Here is a 20632-nt window from a genome sequence, read left to right as displayed (position 1 = left end):
TTCCTCTCCTCGCTCAGCTTTCCAAATGCTGATGTCGGCTTTGCAGCTGCACGCACTGTTCTCTCACCATCAGGAACCCAATTAATGGGGAATGGGGGATTCTGCCTGATTGGCACTTCTGGAGCGGCTCTCTAAAGTTCCTGGGAAAGCACAGGAGGCTCAGCTGGCAAGAAATAAGAGGACGAGCATCGATGTAAGGCCTGTCTTTGTGCTTCCAGTTCCTTGCAGCAGCCCAGCAGCTCCAGAGATAACAGATTTCTGTTACCCAAGAGGTGAATGGGTGAGGGGGTGAAGGTCTCAGGTGGGATTTATTTCTGCTGGCCAAGGGCTGCAGAGCAGCCACACCTGTGCCTTGGCTGTGTGCAGCTCCATGCCTGCACCTGTGTCCTCTCACCATGTCGCAGCCAACCCTGAACTCCCCCCCCCGTATCACACAGTGCACATCCAGATATATGCAAGCACTTGCAAGAAGCAGTGGGGATGCTCTTGCAGCACACGTGTGCTGAGAATGACCAGTCTCAGCCTGCAGATGTGCAGCACTGATGAGCACAGCCTATCCACGGCCTCTGACCTGCAGCTCAGAGGGCAGAGCTGTGCCAGGAGTGGCCCCGGGAGGCCGCGCTCATTGGGAATCGGACCCCAGGAAGGCTCACACTTTGGCCGTTGCCATGTTTGGTTTGGAAAGATGTTATGCTACAGAAGCCTGTTTAAACAGCACTTCCTAAGCACTCCCAGCCAGCACGGCCAACCAGCAAAGACAATTCAGCGTCATAAACAACCCAAAGAGCCAAGGATGTGTTCCCATGCCTGAAATGGGCGGAAGGCTCAGTTGTGGTGTCTCTGACACTGCCGTGGTGCCAACTGTGTTGCAATGCTGGCCGGCAGACACAAGGAGGTGGGCTGCTCTGAGTACTCCCATCTGGCTTACGCTGTAGTGCGGGGCAGAACTGCAGCATCACTGCCCTGCTCATACCGGTGCCAGTCTGTGAGCTCACCCTGACCGATGGCAACAGCAAGTGAGCTGGAATCAGCTGGGAAAACAAGCCCAGATATCGGCTTAGAGCCAGCACTGACCAGCAGCCCCCCTCACACCCTGCCTATGCCAGCCCACATCTGCAGAGGACCTGAGGTGCCCTCACACTCACCTCAACTTCCAGCCACCATACCGGGAATCTCCACAGGTCTCTCAGCCACTGCTCAGAGAACAGCATCCAACCCCAAAAGGTCTGTGCGGATCTTTGGTCGAGCAAAGAGAGGTGGATGGGTTTGACTCTGAGCTGATGGAGAGACCTCTCAGGTGGTCCTCATCAGATTACAGCACACGAATCAATAGAGCCTGATCCTCCCTCACACAGGGATCACACAAGAGAAAAATAGGGAGGAGCTGTAGGTTATTTTTAACCCTCTGCATTTTATCACAGGCTCATATGCTCTGTAATGTCGTTAGGGCTCATTTGCCCATGCATGGCAATGCTAAAGGATGCTGTTAATTACCTCATTGCCTGTCCTGCCCCCAGCAGAGAGCTGCCCACAGTAGAAATGAAACATCATTAGCAGATGAAAGGCCAGGCTCAGCCCAATGGCCGCATGCATCAGTGCTGGCAGTGCCTCCAGAAAGCATTCCCAGCTCACTGCATGTATGTCAAACTTCCAGCCCATGTAATGCCAACCACAAATAGAGCATCTGGAGAGCTGCAGCCTCGGAAGGTAGAAAATGTCACAAAGTGGCACCTGCTGAGAAGTGAGGCTGTGCCCAGGCTTTGTCAGCTCACCCCCCTTAGAGGTGCTGTACTCTGCTGAAGTACAAAGGAACGACCACACTGTGACGAGGCTGAATGCATGCAATGCACTCACACAGCAACGGAAAGCAACAATTCACAGTGGAGCAGGACCAGCTTAGGATGGTCTGGCACTGCAGATGATTTATACTTAGAGTTGGGCTTGGCAGGTGCTTTTATGGATGCTAGGTTTTCAATTGTATCCAACCTGTCCCAAAAATAATTTAAACCATCCCGCTTTAAGCCTCGGCCAACTGTTAACCAGCACTGCTAGGAAGAGCTCACAGCGCTGCCCTCCTGCACACCGCGGGTATTCACCAGGGCTATCTATCGGGGCATCCACCAAGGAGAGCCATGAAGCTCACACAGGGCAGACAATGAGGAGATGACATTCATCTTGAGAAGAAACCTCGATCTGCTCTGGGCCACAGGCAAAGTGCAGGTGCTGCCCAGCCTGGCACAATGAGGCAGTGGGGAAACCAGCCACGACAGCTGTGATCTCACAGACTTCCCAGGCTGCTTAGGCCACGGGAGCTCTGTGGAGCCACATCAAGTCCTGACAAGCCTTGGCAAAGGATGATGCGGGTGCTACGGCCTTGCCAAGCTCTGCCACGTGGGAGCAATGCGTGGCCGTTACCAGCACTGGACGTCACCAAAGCACACCGCTGCCCGCTCTGCTCAGAGCAAGTTCCAGATCATTGCTGCAGGCTCGTAGTGAAGGTGCTCCGATGGCTGATCTGGGTTAAGGAAACCACTCAACCTTTGCGATTGCTCAGCTTTGTGCTGAGCCCTGTGGGCACCTCCAGCACTCCGCTGCTGCACCTCCCCTGCAGGCAGCTGGGATGGAGCCGGAGGAGCTCCCAGGCAGGTCTGTGAATGCTCGTTCTCAGATGTTATCTGTGAGCAGGACAGCCAACCCTGCGGGCCAGGAGTGCAGAAATCAGGCTGGAGGTGAGAGACACTGCTGCCCAAGCTGGAGGGATAACAGTGCCCAGCATGGAGCCCCCAGACTGCTCAGAAAATGCTCGTGGTACCTTCACAAACACGAAGGAACCGGGCTGGCTCTGTGTGGGGCACAACGGCCGTGGCCCCATCGCATCCTTCACCCTGACCCCCCCTTTCCAGCTCTGGGCTGGGGGAGAAGCACTGTCTGTGGAACACAGTGTGCTGCATGCAGCCCGCCAGGTGCTTTCTAGCTGACAGCCCGTTGGCAGTGCAGTGTCGGGGTGTGCTGAGGGGCCCCCAGAATGGGTAGACTTGACATCTCTGATCAGCACACTGACAGTGTCTGGAGCCATCACAGAGGACGTGATGGAGTCGTACAGACACAACACACATATTAGCTTACAGCGATCGTTCATTGCAGACGTGGCACCTGCCTGGAGCAGCCAAGGTATTAACCAACGTGGCAGCCTGAAATTATGCTGTGGGTCCCCCCAAAAATGGCCCTTCACGACAAAAGGCCACATTTCGCAGCCTGCTCCTGCTGCACCCACATCAAGGAGGGACTGCTGAAACCACGCGGGCAGCTGCAAGTTGCAGAAGCGTTTCTTCTGGCTGTGGCTGCCTTCTCGCCCCCACACAGCCCACAGGAGCTCACCTTTTGCACCAACAGCTTCCCGCTGGCCTTGCCGTGCACCCACACGCCGTGCGCTGTCTGGCGTGCGATGCTCCTGCCCGCGTTCTGATGCTCTATCAGAGGCATCGGGAGACGTTTTTCTTCTGACAGTTGGGGTGAATGGAAAAGGGTTGGGACATTTTTGTGCTCTGAGTAAAGGAGAGGGGGGTCACCGACTCGGCGAGGTTGAGAAACCTGGCAAAAGAAGTGTCAAAGCAGGCAGGGCAAGCTGCACCCAGAGGCAGACAACAGCCCCAGCCCAAGGATTCAGGTCTGGCCCAGCTCTCTGAATGGAGCTCCGACCCTCCCTGTCTCCACTTTGCTGACAAAGCGGACAAGGGAGGCAGTTCCTAAAGCAAAGAAAGTTTGAATTCCTCCAGCCCATTACCTCATGGCTGTAAATCTTCCACCTCTCTTTCCCAGTCACTGGTGAAGCCTGTCTATTGTCTGGGGAGCCCGGCTGTCTGCCCCAGCACAAAAGGGAGAACAATCAGTGGGCTTGGGAAACAGAGGGTGTACTAAAAGAGGAAAGAATAAAGCAGGGAAAGGGCCAAGGAGGGCTGGGAGGGGAGGAGATCCCCAAGAGGCAGCTCCAGCCATGAGTGTCTGGCTGCAGGAGGCATCCAGCCTTGCCTGCCTGGTGCAGGTGTTACTCAGGCTGCATCCTGCTCAGTGTAATGCTGGGGCTGAGGCTCTCAGCATGGAGGTTCTCAGAGGTGGGGATGCTGTGCCCATCCTGTGATTCAGACTGCTCTGCCTGGTTTGAGATGTGCTGACCTTCCACACAGAGGTTGAGGTGTTTGTGTGGGTAACGCAGGGAACACTTTGGGTTTTGAATACCTCCCCTCCTGGGATGTGGCCGTGCTCCTTGAGGTATGGGCAGACACCTTCCCATGGTTGGGATGGTTGCTGGCAGCCTGATCCTGCATAAACCACCTTCAAAGCCACGGCCTGCAGTGCTCCAGGTCCTTTCCCTGCCTGCAAGGTGGAAGGTGGCATTTCTTCATGGCCGTGAGACACGGAGCCTTCCCCAAGAGCCCAAGCTGATTCAGTGCTCCCATTCAACTCTAGCCTGGTCTTTTTCTTCATCTTGTGCAGTTCAAACATGCAAAACATTTCTGGAGAAAATTGGTGGTTGTGTCATTTGCCCCCTGAGTTTTGGACTCAGCTTTGGAGCATTAGTCTTTCATTGGCCCAACGGACTGAGGCACATGGAGAGACAAAGCCCTTTTCTATGCTGTGCCTTAGAGCATGGCATGACTCCCATGGGCCACCAGTACGTGGAACATTGGGAAGGGAATCAAGGCCACAGAGTGATGTGCTAACCCAGACTATTGTGGGAAATGATGGCTGATGGACTGATGGAGACCTCAGCCGTGTTAGCAGACTCCACAGGTGCTGTGCAGATGTTCTTCACTCCCTCACTATCTTGAGCTGCCACAAACCAAAGGCCGATGGTCCTGCAGGAACTCTGAGTGGTCCCCACCCTGCTCTGGTGGGCAGCTGGGCTGGGTCAAGCTTCCTCTGATGGATGAGGTGTGTGAAACAAAGCTGAGAGTGACCACAAGCTCTCCATCTGCCAGGGCCCCAGCAGAGAGCTGCACAGAGTTGGGCTCCTGTGTCCCCATCTGGCACTGCTCTTCACTTCTCATTTCTTGAAATGTGTCAAGAGAAGCCTGGGCTGGAGGTGGGGATTTGGCCACAGAATTAGGCAATCCAAGCATCTAGACCTCTGAGCTCCTCGCATGGAAACCAGCGTTGTGCCCTGAGGACAGTGGGGTGACACGGACTGCCAATGGGAACTGCCTTTAGCTTTTGAAACTTTGCCTCTGTTGGAGAGCTGAAGTGCTGTGCCCGCTCTGCTCCCTGCTTACAGGAGATATCTGTGCTGCTGGAAATGTCCCACGTGCCATTATGGGATGAGCCAAGGTGGTGGTCATGGGAAGGGCACAAAGTGCTACATGGGCTCATGGGAGGTGCTTTGGTCTTCCTTCTCGCCTTCCTTTGGACACCAGAGATGCCCATCTCTGGCCTTCAAGTGCTCTGATTGCTTGCAGAATGTTTCAAATACTCATTTATCCTAAAAGAGACAACAGATTTTCAAGGCAACCACCTCAGTGCGCTGCAGTTCCCTTCCAGCAATGGCTGTACGTTCTGAACGGATCCGACCCATCTCCAAAATCCAGACCAACCTTAGCAAACAGGTTTGGAAAACATCATCCTGATTATTACTACTCGCTCCTCCAGAGGAAGCTCAGACCGAAAGCCATGTGGTTATGAGATCTGTGATGTCGAGCCCTGGAGTCAGGCTGCAGGTGATGGCCCTCGGTCCTGGCTGCTGCTGGGTGACAGGGCAGGGCTTCCTGGGCACGGAGGAGCAGGTGTGGGATTTCTGAGCCAAGCTGGTGGCTGTTTGTTCTGCCAGTGCTCAGGGGAACAGGCCCCAGCGTGTGTTCTTGGTAAATAAATGAGATTACATCAAGAATACACCCAACTCCTATAATTTACTTTTCATCTTAACAAAACCAGCCCGTCGTGACTCTGGATGTTGCCTACTTGCTTGGGCAAAAGGGTTAACAATGAAGAATATTGGGTTTCTTTTGTTTACTTTCTGACTTTGGAGCCCTAGAAGCTCAGGAAATCCCTTTTTCAAATGAGAGAGCCTCACTTCATGCTGTGAGTCCAAGAGCTGCTTTGCTAAAAGCTCTGAGGAGTGTGAAGGTCTGCCATCGCCCCCAGCCACCCATGCACTGCCACCTGTGCCTGTAACCAACACTTGCCCGGTTCCTTGCCAATTGGTCTGTCAAACAGTGGCCTGGGACACTGATATTGTCTTTGTGGGGACAACCAGTGGCACTTCGCAGTGTCTGGTGAGGATGGGGCTTAGGAAGTCCTGGGGACAGCCAAGGTCAGGGGAGGGGCTCTGAGTACCCAATGGAGCTGTGTCTGTCTCTGTTCACTGCGAGGAGAGGGACCTCATGGCCTATAATGGTCCCTCCCAACTCAAGTGATTCCGTGATTCTATGAAGTCAAGGCCCAGGGCTGCTGCCGTGGTACCCCCAGATTAAAGAGAGCCCCCTCAGCCAGTCTGGATGCCTGATGCACTCTTCCCTCCTCACCCCTGATGCATCTCCCTCTTCCCTCCTCACCATCCTGTTCTCCTTCTGCCATGCTGTAACATTTCTCAATGCCAGCATGCTCCTAAGGACCAACATCAACGCGTGCAGTACTGTCCTCGGTGGTGGTGCTCTGAATTTGCGCTCTGCTAAATGAAGAGCCGTAAGAGAAAGCTCCACTGCCTTCCCTACCAGCACAGCAACAGTCAGAAGGGACTCAGAGCTGCTGCACAAGGAGCCCAATGTCCATGCCCTGCTGTGACATCTGCCTACGAACCCTGCAAAGGCAACTGGGCTGGGGGAAGCTGCTGGCAGTGGGGGAAGCTTGAAGTGTGTGACCCCCCTGTTCCAAGCATGCTGCTGTCTATCGGTGGGGCGATCCGCTGGTCCCTCCCTTCACCAGACCCCTGGGACCCTTCGGAAATAAGCAGGATTGGGTTTGTGGAGACCCTGCTGCTGAGCCACAAACCATCCAGGCAGTGAAAGGTAGGGGCACATCGCTGCCCAGCCACCTCCAACACACACGTCAGCAGAAAAGCTTCTGAACTCCGACCGCACGTTGTCTGGCCCTTGGCCAGCGCTGTCAGAGCGGTGGTTTGAGCAGAAAGTGCCTTTTGTCCAAAAGCAGCAGCCCTTGGTTCTGCAGGGCTTCGGCTGCTGTCCGGGCTGGGCCTGCAGGAAGGCTGAGGGCTTGGCTGCAGCAGCGCAGCTCCCATCCATGCCAGACCATCCTTCCGTTCAGTCTGAGTCTTCAAAGGAGTCTGCGCTATTAATTTTGCTGTCTTCCCCACCACAAGCTGTAAATCTCCTGACAGCAGGGAGAAGAAAGCGGCGAGCCCAGCTCTGCACCAGGAGGATGCTCCGGCAGCATGGCACAGCTCGTCCTCCTGCAGCTCCTGCCCACCGCAGCTCCTGCTCTCACACTGCTGATGGGCGCCACACCTCAGCATCCCCCCCCTCAAATCCCATCCCCCGTCCTGCTCCATGCGGCTGGCTACCGTGGTTGGAGAGGAGCATCTTCTGGAGGGCTCGCAGCCCACATCTCCCCGCTGCAGGAGCAGGATTTTGTTTTTCTGCTTTGTTCTCACTGGACAAAAATGTCACGGCTTTTCCCACTTTTTCTACTGAGCTTCCAGCATTCACCGCAGAGCTCTGCCCCTTCTCACCCACGCGGGGCCCTGCAGAAACACCACTGCCCTCAGCCCAGCACCTCCGGCATCACCTGCCACCAGAGGCTGCTGCTGTTGCTGTTGGGTCACAAACACAAGAACAGCCAAAGGAGGAACGAAATGAAAGCTCCCTTCGGCACTGCCGCCTCCGTGCAAAGATAAATCTTAAGGGACAGAAAATCTGCAGTCAGTGCTGTCCTCCGTCCCACCACGGGGAAATCAGCTCAGTGCCATTCACAGTGCTGGGCAGTCGCTGCCTCCCGCTGTGTTTGGGACAATCCACCAGAAAAACAGACCACCAATGGGCTTCTGGGGGGGAAAGGGTTTGCTTTGCCAGATGCACTGATGGGACAGCAAAGCAAAGCTTGGCAAACTGGCACCCGTTTTTCCCAGTGATCTGTGGAGGCAAAGGCTGCAAAACTCAGACCGTGGTTCTGTTTTCACCATATCCCCTGGACGACACCATCCTTCATCCCAGCTGACGCTCAAACACATTGAATCGCTTGAGATCCACTCAGACGAAACATTGTCTTCAACCCAGCACAAAGTCCCCCGCGTGCAGCTTGTGAGGGCAGCTGCAATAATTCCTCCTGGGGCTGTTTTTTCCTGGTTCTCCATAGTTTGTCCATCCCCACCTAGAAGGGCCACGGGGGAGAATACAGGGAAGCACTGAGAGGCCGGCTGCTCCCATTGGGGCCCTACGAAACTCTCCTGATGTGTTTTTCGGAACAAAGGCACAGCTGGAGGTACAGCATTGATTTGCTGCATAGCGTTAGCATCGTTGTCACATCGCAGCCACGCTGGGCCCAGTGAGGAGCCCCATCTGCAGGGCTGTGTGAGCTGCAGGTGCCTCCCGCTGCAGGGTTCGGTCGCTGTGAGCCCATCGGGGTTCTGCCTCAGCCAGGAGCTTTGGTTGAGGGTTGGAAGACGCCGCTCAACGCGTCACGACTCAGCTTTTCCAGTGGAAATTTGAGACGTCCTGGCAAAGAGCGCGATGTTCTGAAGGAAGTGTTCAATTTGAGGAGAAAAATGCATTTTTCCATTAACAAAGCCCTGAAAGAGAAACTCCTCTCTCCGTCTTCCATGGGCAGGCGTCAGCCCGCAGCGCTCAGAGCACTGTCTGAGAATGCGGTGGCAGAACGGCGTGCTTTGGGGCCAGCTCCCCTGCAGCCCCCCGGCGCAGCCCGCATTTCACATTTCACAGCACAGCGGTACCAGCACTGCCTGACATCGCAGCCGCTCCGCTTTTGGGCACCACGACCCCAAATGCACCATCGCATGGAAACTGCAGCACAGACATCTGTCAGGGGGTCTCTGGCCCGGGATGGACTGAATGGGAGGAAGCAGGAAATGTGGAATAAAGCTCATGTGAAGTTATTATTGTTTTGGCAGGGGAAGGGGAGCGGGGGAGGTGTTGGTGGGGCCGTTGGTTTTGCAGCCATTTCACCGGCAGTTCCCACGTGGTGAGAGCGCACTGCACCCACAACGGGCTTAAAGCCCCCAGTGAAGCCAAATGCTTCCACAGGAGTGTTTTCCATCATGGGAACCACTCTGAGCACCGGCAGAAGGAGCAGCAGGGGAAGAGAGAGGTGGCAAAAGGAACATTTCCCTAAGCTCCAAGTCAAAGGCACTTGGAACCGGCCGGGGCAGTAAGGCAGGACCTGCCCGACTAACCAAGGAGAGAAAGGACTCGGGAGCAGTGCTAGGAGCCAATGCTCCCATTTCACAGATCTTTCTCTCTCATTTGCTGCCTCTTTTCCAGGCTCTGTACCTTGAACCGTAGAGAGCGCACAGTTTGGTGCAGAAGGTACTCCAGACCTCCAATCCTCCCTTTTAAGCCCAGAGGACCCACCAGTTCCAGCTAAGCCAGCTGCAGGAAACGCACCCATTGCCCTTGATCTCGGAAATGAGATGGCAGCTCACGTATTTACAAAGCTCCCCCTCTTGTAATTTGGGAAGAGCCTTTGGGCACAGCTAATGCAGCTAACTTGCAAAAATAAAAAGAGCTCCGGGTTTTTGTAGACATTCGTTGGATCCCTTTCATAACAGTAATCCAGGACAGCAGCACTGCTTCTTGCATGGGATGTGAACCAACCTGGGCAGACTGCAGGCTCAGCCGCAGCGAATTGGAGCCGTCGCAGCCGAGGTGCCAAATTAGAGAGGTGAAATCCTGACAGCTCTTCCACCGAATCCCTGGGCTTCCCCTCCCCAGAGGCAATGGAAATGAACGCTGAGACATCACAGACTTGGCCACGCCAAAGACAGTTAGTAGGTTTCAGTGTTTTATTAGCTTCATTAACTTTTATCACCAATTAATTAAAGACTTCACCAAATGATCTCCCCGTTCCTGGAATTACTGAAGAGGGGACGTTTGAACCTCACCACCATTTGGATGCCTACAATGCACATGTCTACATCTGAGCTAGACTTGGGTTCCCTTTATAGTCCCACGAAGAGGGGCCGATCCTCCTGCAGTGACTCACCCTACCTGCACCGGGTTTTCTCTTTAGATGGACACAAATCACACCCGGCTCCTTCAGAAATGCCACGATCCCATGTGATTTCTGCCTGCTGTGGTTCCTGACTGAGGTCCATCCTTTGGAAAACACACCGTATGCTGTTGGCAGCAGGAGAGCTATTCGGTGTCGCTTATTGACTTTAAGGCAATGGGTAGATCAGGAAAATAAGCTCTGAGGTGATGGTTAGGCTTATAGTATTTGGATGACTGGGTACACATTACCCTGCTTCCAAAATCTCCATAGCATTATGCCACTCACTTATCTGTGCAGCTCTCTGGGCTGACGAGTTGAGGTCTATCAATGCTTTCACTCTCTGTTCCATTAAATTACAAAGCAGCAGACTGGGCCAGGCTGAGCACTGGGATTACAGTCCCATCTGGAAAAATCAAAGGAAGTCTTTAAAGCCCAGCCAGATTTTCATTGTCAGAAGTCTCCAGCTCCATCAAAGGGGAGGCAGTCTAGACAAAACACCTACAAACTCCACTCTGAAAAGCTGAACCATTGTGGTTTTTGGGGAGGGCGAGGGGGCTTTCACAGTTTCTGCTCAGATCAACCAAATAAATTACACCTTTGCTGCTTTGAGCTCTTTCACCCTTTCATGAATCCCCATGAAGAGACTTCTGAAAAACCACTCCCCACCTCCTGGTCTACCCAGTGATCCTCTGGAGTGTGAAATCCAAAGATCAGTGGATCCTGAGGAGATTCACAGACAGCACTTCGTTGCTTTGGGAGTAATCCACATTGGAGAACTCCAATGGAGACCTCCTCCTCCCTCATTCCAGCAAATGCCAAAAAGAAGCCCAGGACAAATGATGGCAGATAGAAGCACAGACTCATAGAATGGGTTGGAAAGAACCTTAACGATCCTCTTATTCCAGCCCTCACATTGCCAGAGACAGCCCCGGAACTGCAGGGATGCCACACAGCTCCCTTTCCACACCAGCATGCAGGCATCCTTTGGGCTAATTAGAGCTGCCTACAGCCTTCTCTCTTTCTCTCATTTTAATAGGCATGGCTTCTGCAAGGAGCATCCCAGTCCTGGGGAACCCATCTCCAACAACGCTGCAGCTAGATGGTAAATAACGGGATGCTCATATTGCCATCCAAAAGCTTCCTGCTCTCAGCAGCAAACAGCTCCTCAAGAGCACCAATCTGCCTTTCCCATGTCAGAGATCTCGTTTCTTTCTGGAAAAACACTCTGCTTCCACTTTGTTCTGTTTTCAGTGGTTACCCTGCCCAGCATGGCTGATAGGTCTCCAGCCTCTGTGCTGTGCTGGCCCACTACATCTGTGATTTCCAGGGCTTGCACCTCCTTCAGCAGACTGCAAGGCAAGAGTCAAGTCCCAGCAGCATGCAGGATAGGTGCAGAACGTCCTGAGAACATTGGGAGCAGGCTGTCTCCATTGGGTCACCTCCATTGGCTGTTAGTGAGTGACCTTCCTCTGCCCCACACACAGTGCCCTCCAGGTAGAGGAAAGAAACTCACAGACAATGCTGTTGCTGAGAATTTTGGGGTAAAAGCAGAAACTTTTGACAGCAGGAATGAGTTGGAGTGTCTGTACTTCATGGGAGTCTGGAAGCTGTGGCATCTCTGCTGGTGGCTGCGCTCTGAGCAGTGCTGTCACACTCCAGCAGTGTTTCAAATCACCCCCCCCTCTATTTGTATTTTTTGACAGATGTTCTCCAGTGCAAAACTGCTCGTCTGCATCAGCTGGAAGCTGAGATGTGGAGGGTTAAGAAGCAGGTACAGGTCAAAGAGCTGGAGAGCAGAACCTGCAATGAGCAAATTGCCAGAGACAGAGCAGATGAGACAGACTCATCTCTAAACAGATCTGTCTCCACATTTTTGTAGGAGGCAGCAGAGCCAAAGGAATGTGCAGTCTGCACACATCAGTAATAACGAATTGTTCTATTGTGACACTTAATGGGAAGAAGGTTCATTAATTACAAGGAGGTTTTACACGGTGGGGGGCTTAGCCTGGCTATGGCCAAGATCGATGGGCAAGCCCAGTGTTCCCTGATGCTCTCCCAAATTGGGAAATCATGGGCAGAGCTTATGCAAACCTCCCACCTCTGGCTGCCATACGCTGGACCAGAGCCTGCATGCTCCGTGCTGCCTGCACTCAGCTCCCAGCACTGCCCCACTGCCCCTTCCTGCTGGGGGTACAGCAAAGACAGCCATTCCATCCCTCCTCCCCACAGACCCCGGCAGGGCACTGACTCTGACATTGCTCTGTGTGAAGAAGAGAGAGTCCCCAGCAGCCACGTTTGCTCCCAGCTCCCACAGCTGCAGGACATGGAAACCTTTGCCCGCTGCTCTCAGCTCCAGCTCTGCTCCCTCCCCTTTCAGATGCAGATCCATGAAGGGATGACCCCAACACCTGTGGCCCCATCTCCTGGGAGAAAGGCACTGAAGTGTACGGGGCACATCTGGAAACCAGATGCCCTGCAGGTGACTCAGTGGCACTCCCTCTGCTCATGCACTTCACCTGTCCTGTCCAGACAAGTTGCAGCAGCGTGAGCAACAACTGAAAGCCAGCAATATCCCAAGATGACAACATCTGAGAGCCCATACTGGGATACATCTGTAGGAAACGGCCCTTTCTGAGGGAAGGTGTGGTGGGCACTGTCCATGGAATTCAAGGCACACAGTGGTGCTGCTGGGAAGGAGCGGCGCAGGGCTGGGAGCTGAGCCCTCCTGCTGGGCAGGGGGAGCTGCGCAGTGGTCAGGCTGCAATGGCTCTCCATGCTCCATGGCTGCTCGGGTTTGGGTCCATGCCCTGTTCCTGTGCATCAGATTTTACAAGGCACGTGGAGTAACAAAACCAGAACACAAACATTCTCAGGAAGCCACTGCGGTCGGGCTGCCAACAACCTGCTTACTGCTATCTGGTGGTGAGCTATGCTTGACAGCGCTGCACGGCCGTACCCAAATCCCAGTGCCAGGGCCATGATCCCCATTTGCTCTGCAGGTGAGGTCTGTTTGGAGCGTGATGTGGCACCTAGGGTAGTCTTTGGATCCATCCATCCATCCACCTCCATCAGGCACAGCTGTAATGCTGAGGCTGGATATGGTCCTGGCTCTGGTGCTGGGTATCATTCTGGCTTTGGTGCTGGATGCTGCAGGGGGACCAAAGTGCACCCAGCTCTGCTGCTCAGCACCACTGGGGCTTTGCTCCAACTCCCTCCCCCATCACCCATCCCTAAGCCCTCCTGAGAGCCACTACTTTGTATGTCAGAAGGTTTGGCCCCCACAGCCTTATCTGGGGATGGCAGCAATCAGAAGGAATGGTGCAAATGTCCGATGTCTTTTATCTATTCATTCATTTCTTTTTCCTGCAGCAACTTCTCTGGAACAGCTCCTCCTGCAGACAGCCTGCAGAGCGACCGAGCTTTGGGGAGGGGGTCTGCATACAGCCCTCCTTCCGTGACAGCCCCACTGCTGTCAGTGCACGGAGCCAACCTGCCCTGCTCCCCCATGCAGACAAACCAAATCCCAGCCTGAAACTTCCTTAAGACACTTCCCATCTTTCAGGATCTTTTGGTGCTACTTTCATCTCCAATCCACATATCACAGCCCTATAATAATAATAGTAGTAATAATAATAGCAATAATAACAGCGATAATAATAATACCTTCTGTGTGTACGTAGCACCTTTCATCCAGGGATCTAAGTCACAATTACAGCCCCACACATTCCTGTACATTACAGCCCTATAATTCCAAGACTCCTCAAGTATCCAGACTTCAAAGGGAGCGTGGATTTCCCCTCCAGCCCAGTCGCAGTGCCCAACACGTCTCAGAGGTGTTTCGAAGGTGTCTTGGCAGGAGCTGGGGAGAGGCAGGAGAGCTCTGAAGCCAAAAGGAGCCTTCGTGGATTCCTTCCTCCCCTCTCCTGGCCGCCATCTGATCTCCCAGGGATGTCAGCGCAGCCACGGGATGTGGGGGTGCTGCTATGGGATGTGGGGCTGTTTCTATGGGATGCTGCTGTGAGGCTCTGTGTGTGTGCAGTGGGATGCAGGCAGGCAGGAATGGCACTGGGAGGCCATTGGCACTGGGTGACATCCAGGCTGGGAGCCCACAGTGGTGAATTCACCAAAAGTTTATGCTCCACTGAAAGGAAGGAAGGAGTGGAGGCGGTGTTGTTGTCAGTGAAAGCTCTTATAAGGGCTGAGAGGTTTTCAAGTAACCCAAAAGTTCTCCTTTTGGGGTCAAAGCAAAACGTCTCAGAGATACACAAAACAAATCTGTTTTGGTTTGGTTTGGTTTGATTTTAATTGTATGGGAAACCCGGGAAAAAAAAAATCTATTTGTTTAATGCAAACCAACCTTTCCTCCTCCTTTTCTTTTTGGCTTAGTCAGAGAGGTGAAATAGCTGCTATTTACACCTGTGTGTTCAGGGTGCTCAAAGCAAGGCAGCTTCCTGTAGCAATCAGGTGAGCTCAAAGAGCTCTGGCCGAGCTGCTGGGCTCAGGGAGCAGTTCGTGCCTCCGTGGAGCTCACCTGAGTGGGACCGCAGCACAGCAGCGCCCCGAAGGTCTCACCCCCCCTCCCGCCTGAGCTCCCGGCTGGGATACGTGGCTGCGGGTGGTGCTCCGTTTGCACCAACACCCCACAGCCGACCCCAAAGGGATGTCCCCGTCCTCTGCGGCCACGCACCGCTCCGGGAGGTGACCTCCCCATACGGGACTGCTCCGTGGGACGCCCGGCGGCTCCTATGGCCCTGCGGGCACGGAGAAAGCGTCCGGCGCTGCTCTGCCCTCTGCTCCTCCTCCTCCGCTGGGCTGAAGCGCTGCTTCTGCGCCCCTCGCACCGACCTGCCCGGAGCCGAGGGGGAGCGGCGGGGAATGGGGCAGAGCAGAGCAGCAGAGGTGGTTCCCCGCTACCGGAACTCCTTCTCGTGTTCTCCATGAGAAATAGGAGCTGAGTTTTCTGTCTGTAAGCGCCAGTGCCTTTCCCGCAGGTTTCATGCATGCAGTTATAAAAATTTGCTGTACTGAGGTTGGGGAGCGTTCAGAACGGAGAAGTTTCTCGAAGCTGTCCCGTATGGGATGCGATGACACCCAGAGCCATCCCTACACCGGTAACACCCCCGGGAAGGCAGCCCGTGCCTTACATCCCCCTTACTCAGCAGAGGTGTTCCTCTCCACGGCCCGGCAGGTGATGCACAGCCCCGCTGGGTGCTGCGGTGCTCGGGCATCGCTTTCCATTTGAATGAGGGGCAGCGTTACTAATTGGTGCCTCACGGGGGATGCTGAGTTCTGGAAACTGTTCTGTCTCCCCGGGGTCTCTTTGCAGTGGGACCCGAGGCCACTCACAACGAAAGGGGTGGGATTCCTCAAGCGGGAGGGGGGGGTCCCGCAGCCCCCAAGGAGGCGCCGTGCTTCCCTCTCCCTCCTCCACCCTCCTGCTGCTCCCTGACCCAGGCAGGTGCAGAGGGGGAGAGGCGTTCGCAGCTCCATCGCTGCCTTTTGGCACCGGAGCCTCTGCCAGAATCAAAGCGCATTTCAAAGCAAACCCTAAACTCCTTTAATCGCCAACGAGAGCTCCTCCTGCGCAGATCTAAGGGCCATGAGCTCAGTGTTTTCGTTGCCCCGGGCAGATTTATGAGCTTATTCTTCACGGAAGGGAGGGAGAGAGGGGAGGCTGTGGCGTATTGCTTAGCCCGGGGGGCGGGCAGGGAGGAGGGGGGGGGGGACGACTTCACGGGCTTTGGGTACGAGCGAAGACCGCAGTGCTGAGGCCCAGAGCACGGGGAGGACGGCCGGCAGCTCCCTGCGGTGCTGCACGGTCTGTTAGCCGTGTCCTCGTACACGTTCGCTCCGTGCTGCCTTCATCAGCGCGCTCCTCATCCCGTACACCCGAGCCGGCAATCCCTGCCAGCTGCGCAGGAGCGGCGTGGGGAGGCTGAGCGCTCCCCATCCTGCAGAGCCGCGGGCGGTGCCCCGCCGAGAAGGGGACGTTGCTGACACCCCGCAGGGAATGGCTCTGCACCTGGGACTGAAACCTGGGGAAGGGCTCAGTGACGATCTGCAGCACTGCGGCCAGCTGGGGGCTCACGGAGCTGCACGGGGCCCAATGAGCCACGGCAGAGCCCCGAATGGGGCCACTGTGAGCACTGTCGGACCCAAACTATTCTAGCTGTTGGTACTGAGAGCAGAGCTTGTGACAGAGGGGCTGAGAGACGGGGAGGAGGAGACAGGGAGAGCCCCCAAGGACGTGCAGGTTTCCACCTGGTTGGAAATTCAGTCTTCAGCTGTTCCTTTGCTCCCAACCCACGACTAAGAGCCAACGAATCAATTTTGAGGTGTCGACCACCACCACCAAAATCAATATAACGAGTTTTAGAAATGTCAGGATGTTTTGCAGTGATCCTTCCACAGACCCACAGCGTGAGCATTGAATGGCTGACAGGTAAATGCACCTCGAGCAGGTGAAAATATGGAAATGGAAGCTTCAAAAGGAGAGTTGGAGAGAAGTGAAAGCGCTGAAATAATCTCTCGATATCTCTTCTATTCCATCAACACTGATCTGCTTACATCAAGCATTTCCCTCCCGGTGAAACAACGCGTTCCGTCCCACCCCATCGGCTCGTGGTGCAGCTCTGGGGCTGAGCTCTGCTGCGGCCCCGCTGCTCTGCCTCATCTCGATGCGGGTCCCCGCCTGCAGACCCGCTCTCACCCCGCTGCCGTCCTCCCCCGCCAGCCCTCCCCGCGCAGCGGAAGGCGGAGCTGTGACACGCGGCACTCGGGCTGCATCGCTCGGCTCTCTGGTGCCTTTGCACGCTCTCGGGTCTCCGGACGCGGCGCGGAGATGCGGGGCAGCGCTCAACCCTGCGCGTCCCCGCACGGCGGACGATCCGCTGTCAGTGGCGCCATCGTGTGCGCGCTGCTGGCGGAGGTGGCAGCCGCAGATCCTCCGTCCGCTTCGCACCGGGAGCGCCGATCAGCGGCGGAGGGCTCCGTGTCCCCACACCTCCCCACCGCGGGGTAACGGGGATGGAGGCAGCGGCTGCCCGCGGCTCCCAATGCGGGAGGAACCTCGCGTGAAAAGCGCTCCGCGGTCCGCTCTGCTACGGGAATACAGCCTGCCTCGCACAGCTCTCCCTTTGCGTCATCTTTAGTGAAACTCATCTTTCCTGCCCTGTCTTCTTCGCAGCTGCCCGGTACATAAAGCAATGCCCTCGGGCTAACGGGAGCTCTCACCGGGCCCCAACGGCCCAGCCGTGTTTTGCAGAGCCCCTACTGAACTCGGGGTGCTGAGGAGGAGCTGCATCCCAGGACCGGCCCGGAACACCAGGATGCCACAGCTGGACACCTGCCCTTCCTCACACACTGCAGCCTCCATCAGCAGCACACCCCTAGCTGGGGAAGACAAGGTCCTTCCCGACCTGCTGCACTGCACTCTGCTGATAGAAGCACCAAGCATCCTCCCCAGGGTGCACCATTGCCCACCGGTTTGTCCCCTCCCCCGGCTCAAAATGTGGGATCCTCCCAGCCCATAGGACACCATCAGACAACACTGCTGAGCTCAGCATTGAGGCTCCCCCAATCCCTGCAGGAGTGACATCCTTTGGGGTATTCATACCAGAGGGGATGAGAGACACTGAGCCCATTAGGAACCTTTAAATCCATCCAGAACAAGAAAAAAAGAAAAAAAAGAAAAAAAAAAGAAAAGGCAGGGGGAGCACCTAAAACACCTGTAGGACCTTAAGATTTATTTCAAAGGGGCAATTTAGGCACAGCTGGTGGCCAGCCCAGCCCAACCCCAAAATCCGTGAGTTATCACACCTGTGGAAGCGTTTGACAGAGGGATCCCAGAGCAGCTGGCAGTCGTTGCTCAGCACCGGCGCTCCGTTGTGCTCTCAGACAATCCGGGTTCACCCAGCAAAGCAGCCCCGGAGCAACGCGTGCAGAACGTCGCAGTGCAAACAGCGGAGGGGCGCGGGGGTGGGGGGTCGGGGGGGTGAGGAGGGTCTGCCTCTGCTTGGCAGCTCCTGGAGGAACTGCTGCCTTTCTTTCTTTTCAGCTGATTCATTTTTGTTTCCAATTTCCAGAGGAAATGTAACTCGGGTGAAACCTGGCGCAGAGCTCCGAAGCCGGAGGGTCCGAGAAAGCGGCGCAAAGGGAAGAAAAAGAGCAGCGAGGGCTGTACTTACAGGTAGGCGGTCAGCGGGCTCAGGGCGGAGGGGACCTCGGGCAGCCCCAGCTCGGAGCAGTCCACCGACAGCGCGACGCCGTCCTGCTCGCAGTGACACTGAGACGGGCACGGGGGCACAGCGCCCGGCTCCGCCGCTCGGATGCGGGCACAGCACGCCAGCAGAACGCCCCAGAACACGAAGCGCTCCATCCTCAGCTCGCTGCAAGCAGTGGGGAGCCGGGGGGGATCAACCCCACTCTGAGAGCTGCACCGAGGGGACGCCCCGGGGCGCTCCGTCACCGCGCGCCCGACCTGCGGCAATGGGGAGAGCGGTGGGGATGCAGCCGGGGAAGGGAAGGCATTGTTGGATGACTTTGGTTATTGGGTTTCAAGGGCTGGGCAGGGGCGTGAGGCGCTCCGGTGGGAGGAGTCAAACCTTCTGCTCTTTCCCTCTCTCTCTCTCTCAGAGCTGGCAGGAATTTCATTCAAAGGGAAGAAAGAGGAAAAAAGAAAGAAAAAGGAAGGGGAAAAAAAAAAGAAAGAAACCTCAACAAATAAAGCCGCGTTCTTAACTCCGCGAGCAGTGCTTGTTTTATAACAGAGTTTTTTGTGAGAGCAGCGCAGGGGAGGGCAGAGCTGGAGCACGAACAGGGAGGCAGCAGCACCCAACCTGCACTGCAAGCGCTTCAGACTTCGGGACGCTGAAACACAACCCCAGATATCGCTCCGTGTCTGTGCCGGCAGCCGGGAGGTTCGGGCGCAGCCGGGCTGAGCTCGGGCTGCTGGGTCCTGCCCTGCTCCTCTCGCCATCCCCCTCCACGGGGCGGGGGGGAGCTGCAGGGTGTGGGGCAGTCAGTGCCGTGCGGCGGCTCCAGAGCGCCCTGCAGGGCTGTGGGATGCTGCGATGCTGGAGATGCTCATCGAACCGGGGTGTGAGAAAGAAGGACCCCGCTTTGGGTGGCTGTGACCCATGTAGTCACCCCTCTGGCTGTGGCCATGCTGAGGATGTCACAGCTGAATGTCACAGCTTCACGTCCTGACAGGGCGCTTTTGCTTCCAGCAATAAAAGTCTTTCCTAACTGATGTCCCCATTCTCTCAGGGTAAAAGAGGTGGGAGAGTTTTATGGGGCTGCAAAGCGGGGGACTTAAAACCTCCAGCGGGGCTCAGATGTGACCCCTCATCCACAGAGCACTGTGGGGATCTCCTCCAAAAAGCTCTGCTCCAAATGGAGCTCTGGTTGGGGGCTGATGCACTGACCCTGGCAGAGAGCAACGCAGGACCTGAAGGGCACTGGGCAGAAACAGAGCTTCTGTCTCATTTGGACCTGAGAGCTTTCATGTGTCCACGGCCAACCTGAGTACATCCCTCCGGGGTGGAAGTTCCCCTTCTCAGCCAGCTCTAACTGCAACTGCTCTGTGCTGTGAGAGGTGCCCCGGTTCCAGGCACCGCAGCTCCACATCCGGCTCGCTGCTATGAACGTGAGGGGATGCGTTCCTGCACAGCGCACAACGTCTGTGTTGTCCTCTAGTGGCAGCTGCGGGTTGGGAAGATGGGATGAGCACAGCTCTGCAGAGAGCTGAGCTGCCTCTGTGCATCGCTGCTCGGCTCTGGGGTCCCGGCCTCTGCAGGGGGCTGAGGGAGGAGGGTGGGGGTTGGCTGCTGAAGGACGCGGCACGGGGCAGAGCTCGCTGGGCGGCCCGCGCTGGAGGCTTTGTTTTGTGTTACTGTTTTGTTGTCTCTCTCTCCCACTCTGGGTTTCGTGGCTCTGAGATGCAGGGCTGGAAAATTATTCATCCCGACCGCAGCTCCCACGGCACCCTCTGGAAGCAGCTGCGGCTCCAGCAGTGGGTGGGAGGTCGTAAATTCAGCATCGCCGCCGCCTCGGCCTCCCGGCAGCTGGGATGCAAAGCATGGAGATGCAGTGGCACTGAACTCACTGAGTGAAACCTGCTGACCAACATGCAGGACAATTCCCTGCCACGTGCTCGTCCTGTCCAAGTCCCTTCTGGTCCCTCCAAGCTGTGCTGCAGCTGCAGCTGTCTGCAGGTTCACCTCGGCTGCCGCTCTGCTGCGATCTCTTTGTGCTGCCAGATGGGATCGTTTGCTCCTGGACGTCAGGAAGCCCTGCAGACAGCAGTACAGCTCTCCCACCGTGGGTTTCCCTTGCTTCCCTACAGCCTGCAGCTCCAGCAGTAACACGCAGCAGGCCGTGCATCAGCTCTGCCTTACGGTGTGTCCCCGTGCAAGGAGACCCATGAGAGAGGTAGGAAGCTCCTGATGCAACACGGTAA

At 55.8% G+C, this 20632-nt stretch overlaps 1 protein-coding gene and 1 long non-coding RNA gene across 4 annotated transcripts in view; one reads left to right on the top strand and one right to left on the bottom strand.

Annotated features, from left to right (window-relative positions):
• LGR6 (leucine rich repeat containing G protein-coupled receptor 6) overlaps positions 1 to 18710 on the bottom strand; it is a 70509-nt gene extending 51799 nt beyond the window's left edge. For 2 of the 3 annotated variants that reach the window (XM_003642732.6, XM_004934825.5), the window contains exon 1: positions 18360 to 18710. In XM_003642732.6, the coding sequence (XP_003642780.2) occupies positions 18360 to 18550 (191 nt within the window). In that variant the 5' untranslated portion in view covers positions 18551 to 18710. Of the gene's footprint in view, positions 1 to 3378; positions 3554 to 18359 lie in introns of those variants that run through there. The other variant, XM_004934826.5, reaches the window with a different exon arrangement.
• LOC112530334 lies at positions 17965 to 18920 on the top strand. The gene is made up of 2 exons (XR_003071924.3): positions 17965 to 18361; positions 18808 to 18920. It is a non-coding gene; the product is annotated as an uncharacterized LOC112530334 (long non-coding RNA).
• Positions 18921 to 20632: the final 1712 nt, after the last annotated feature.

Source organism: Gallus gallus, chromosome 26, assembly GCF_016699485.2.
Source record: "Gallus gallus isolate bGalGal1 chromosome 26, bGalGal1.mat.broiler.GRCg7b, whole genome shotgun sequence".
NCBI classification, from domain to species: Eukaryota; Metazoa; Chordata; class Aves; order Galliformes; family Phasianidae; genus Gallus; species Gallus gallus.
This window is presented reverse-complemented; position numbering and strand designations above follow the sequence as displayed.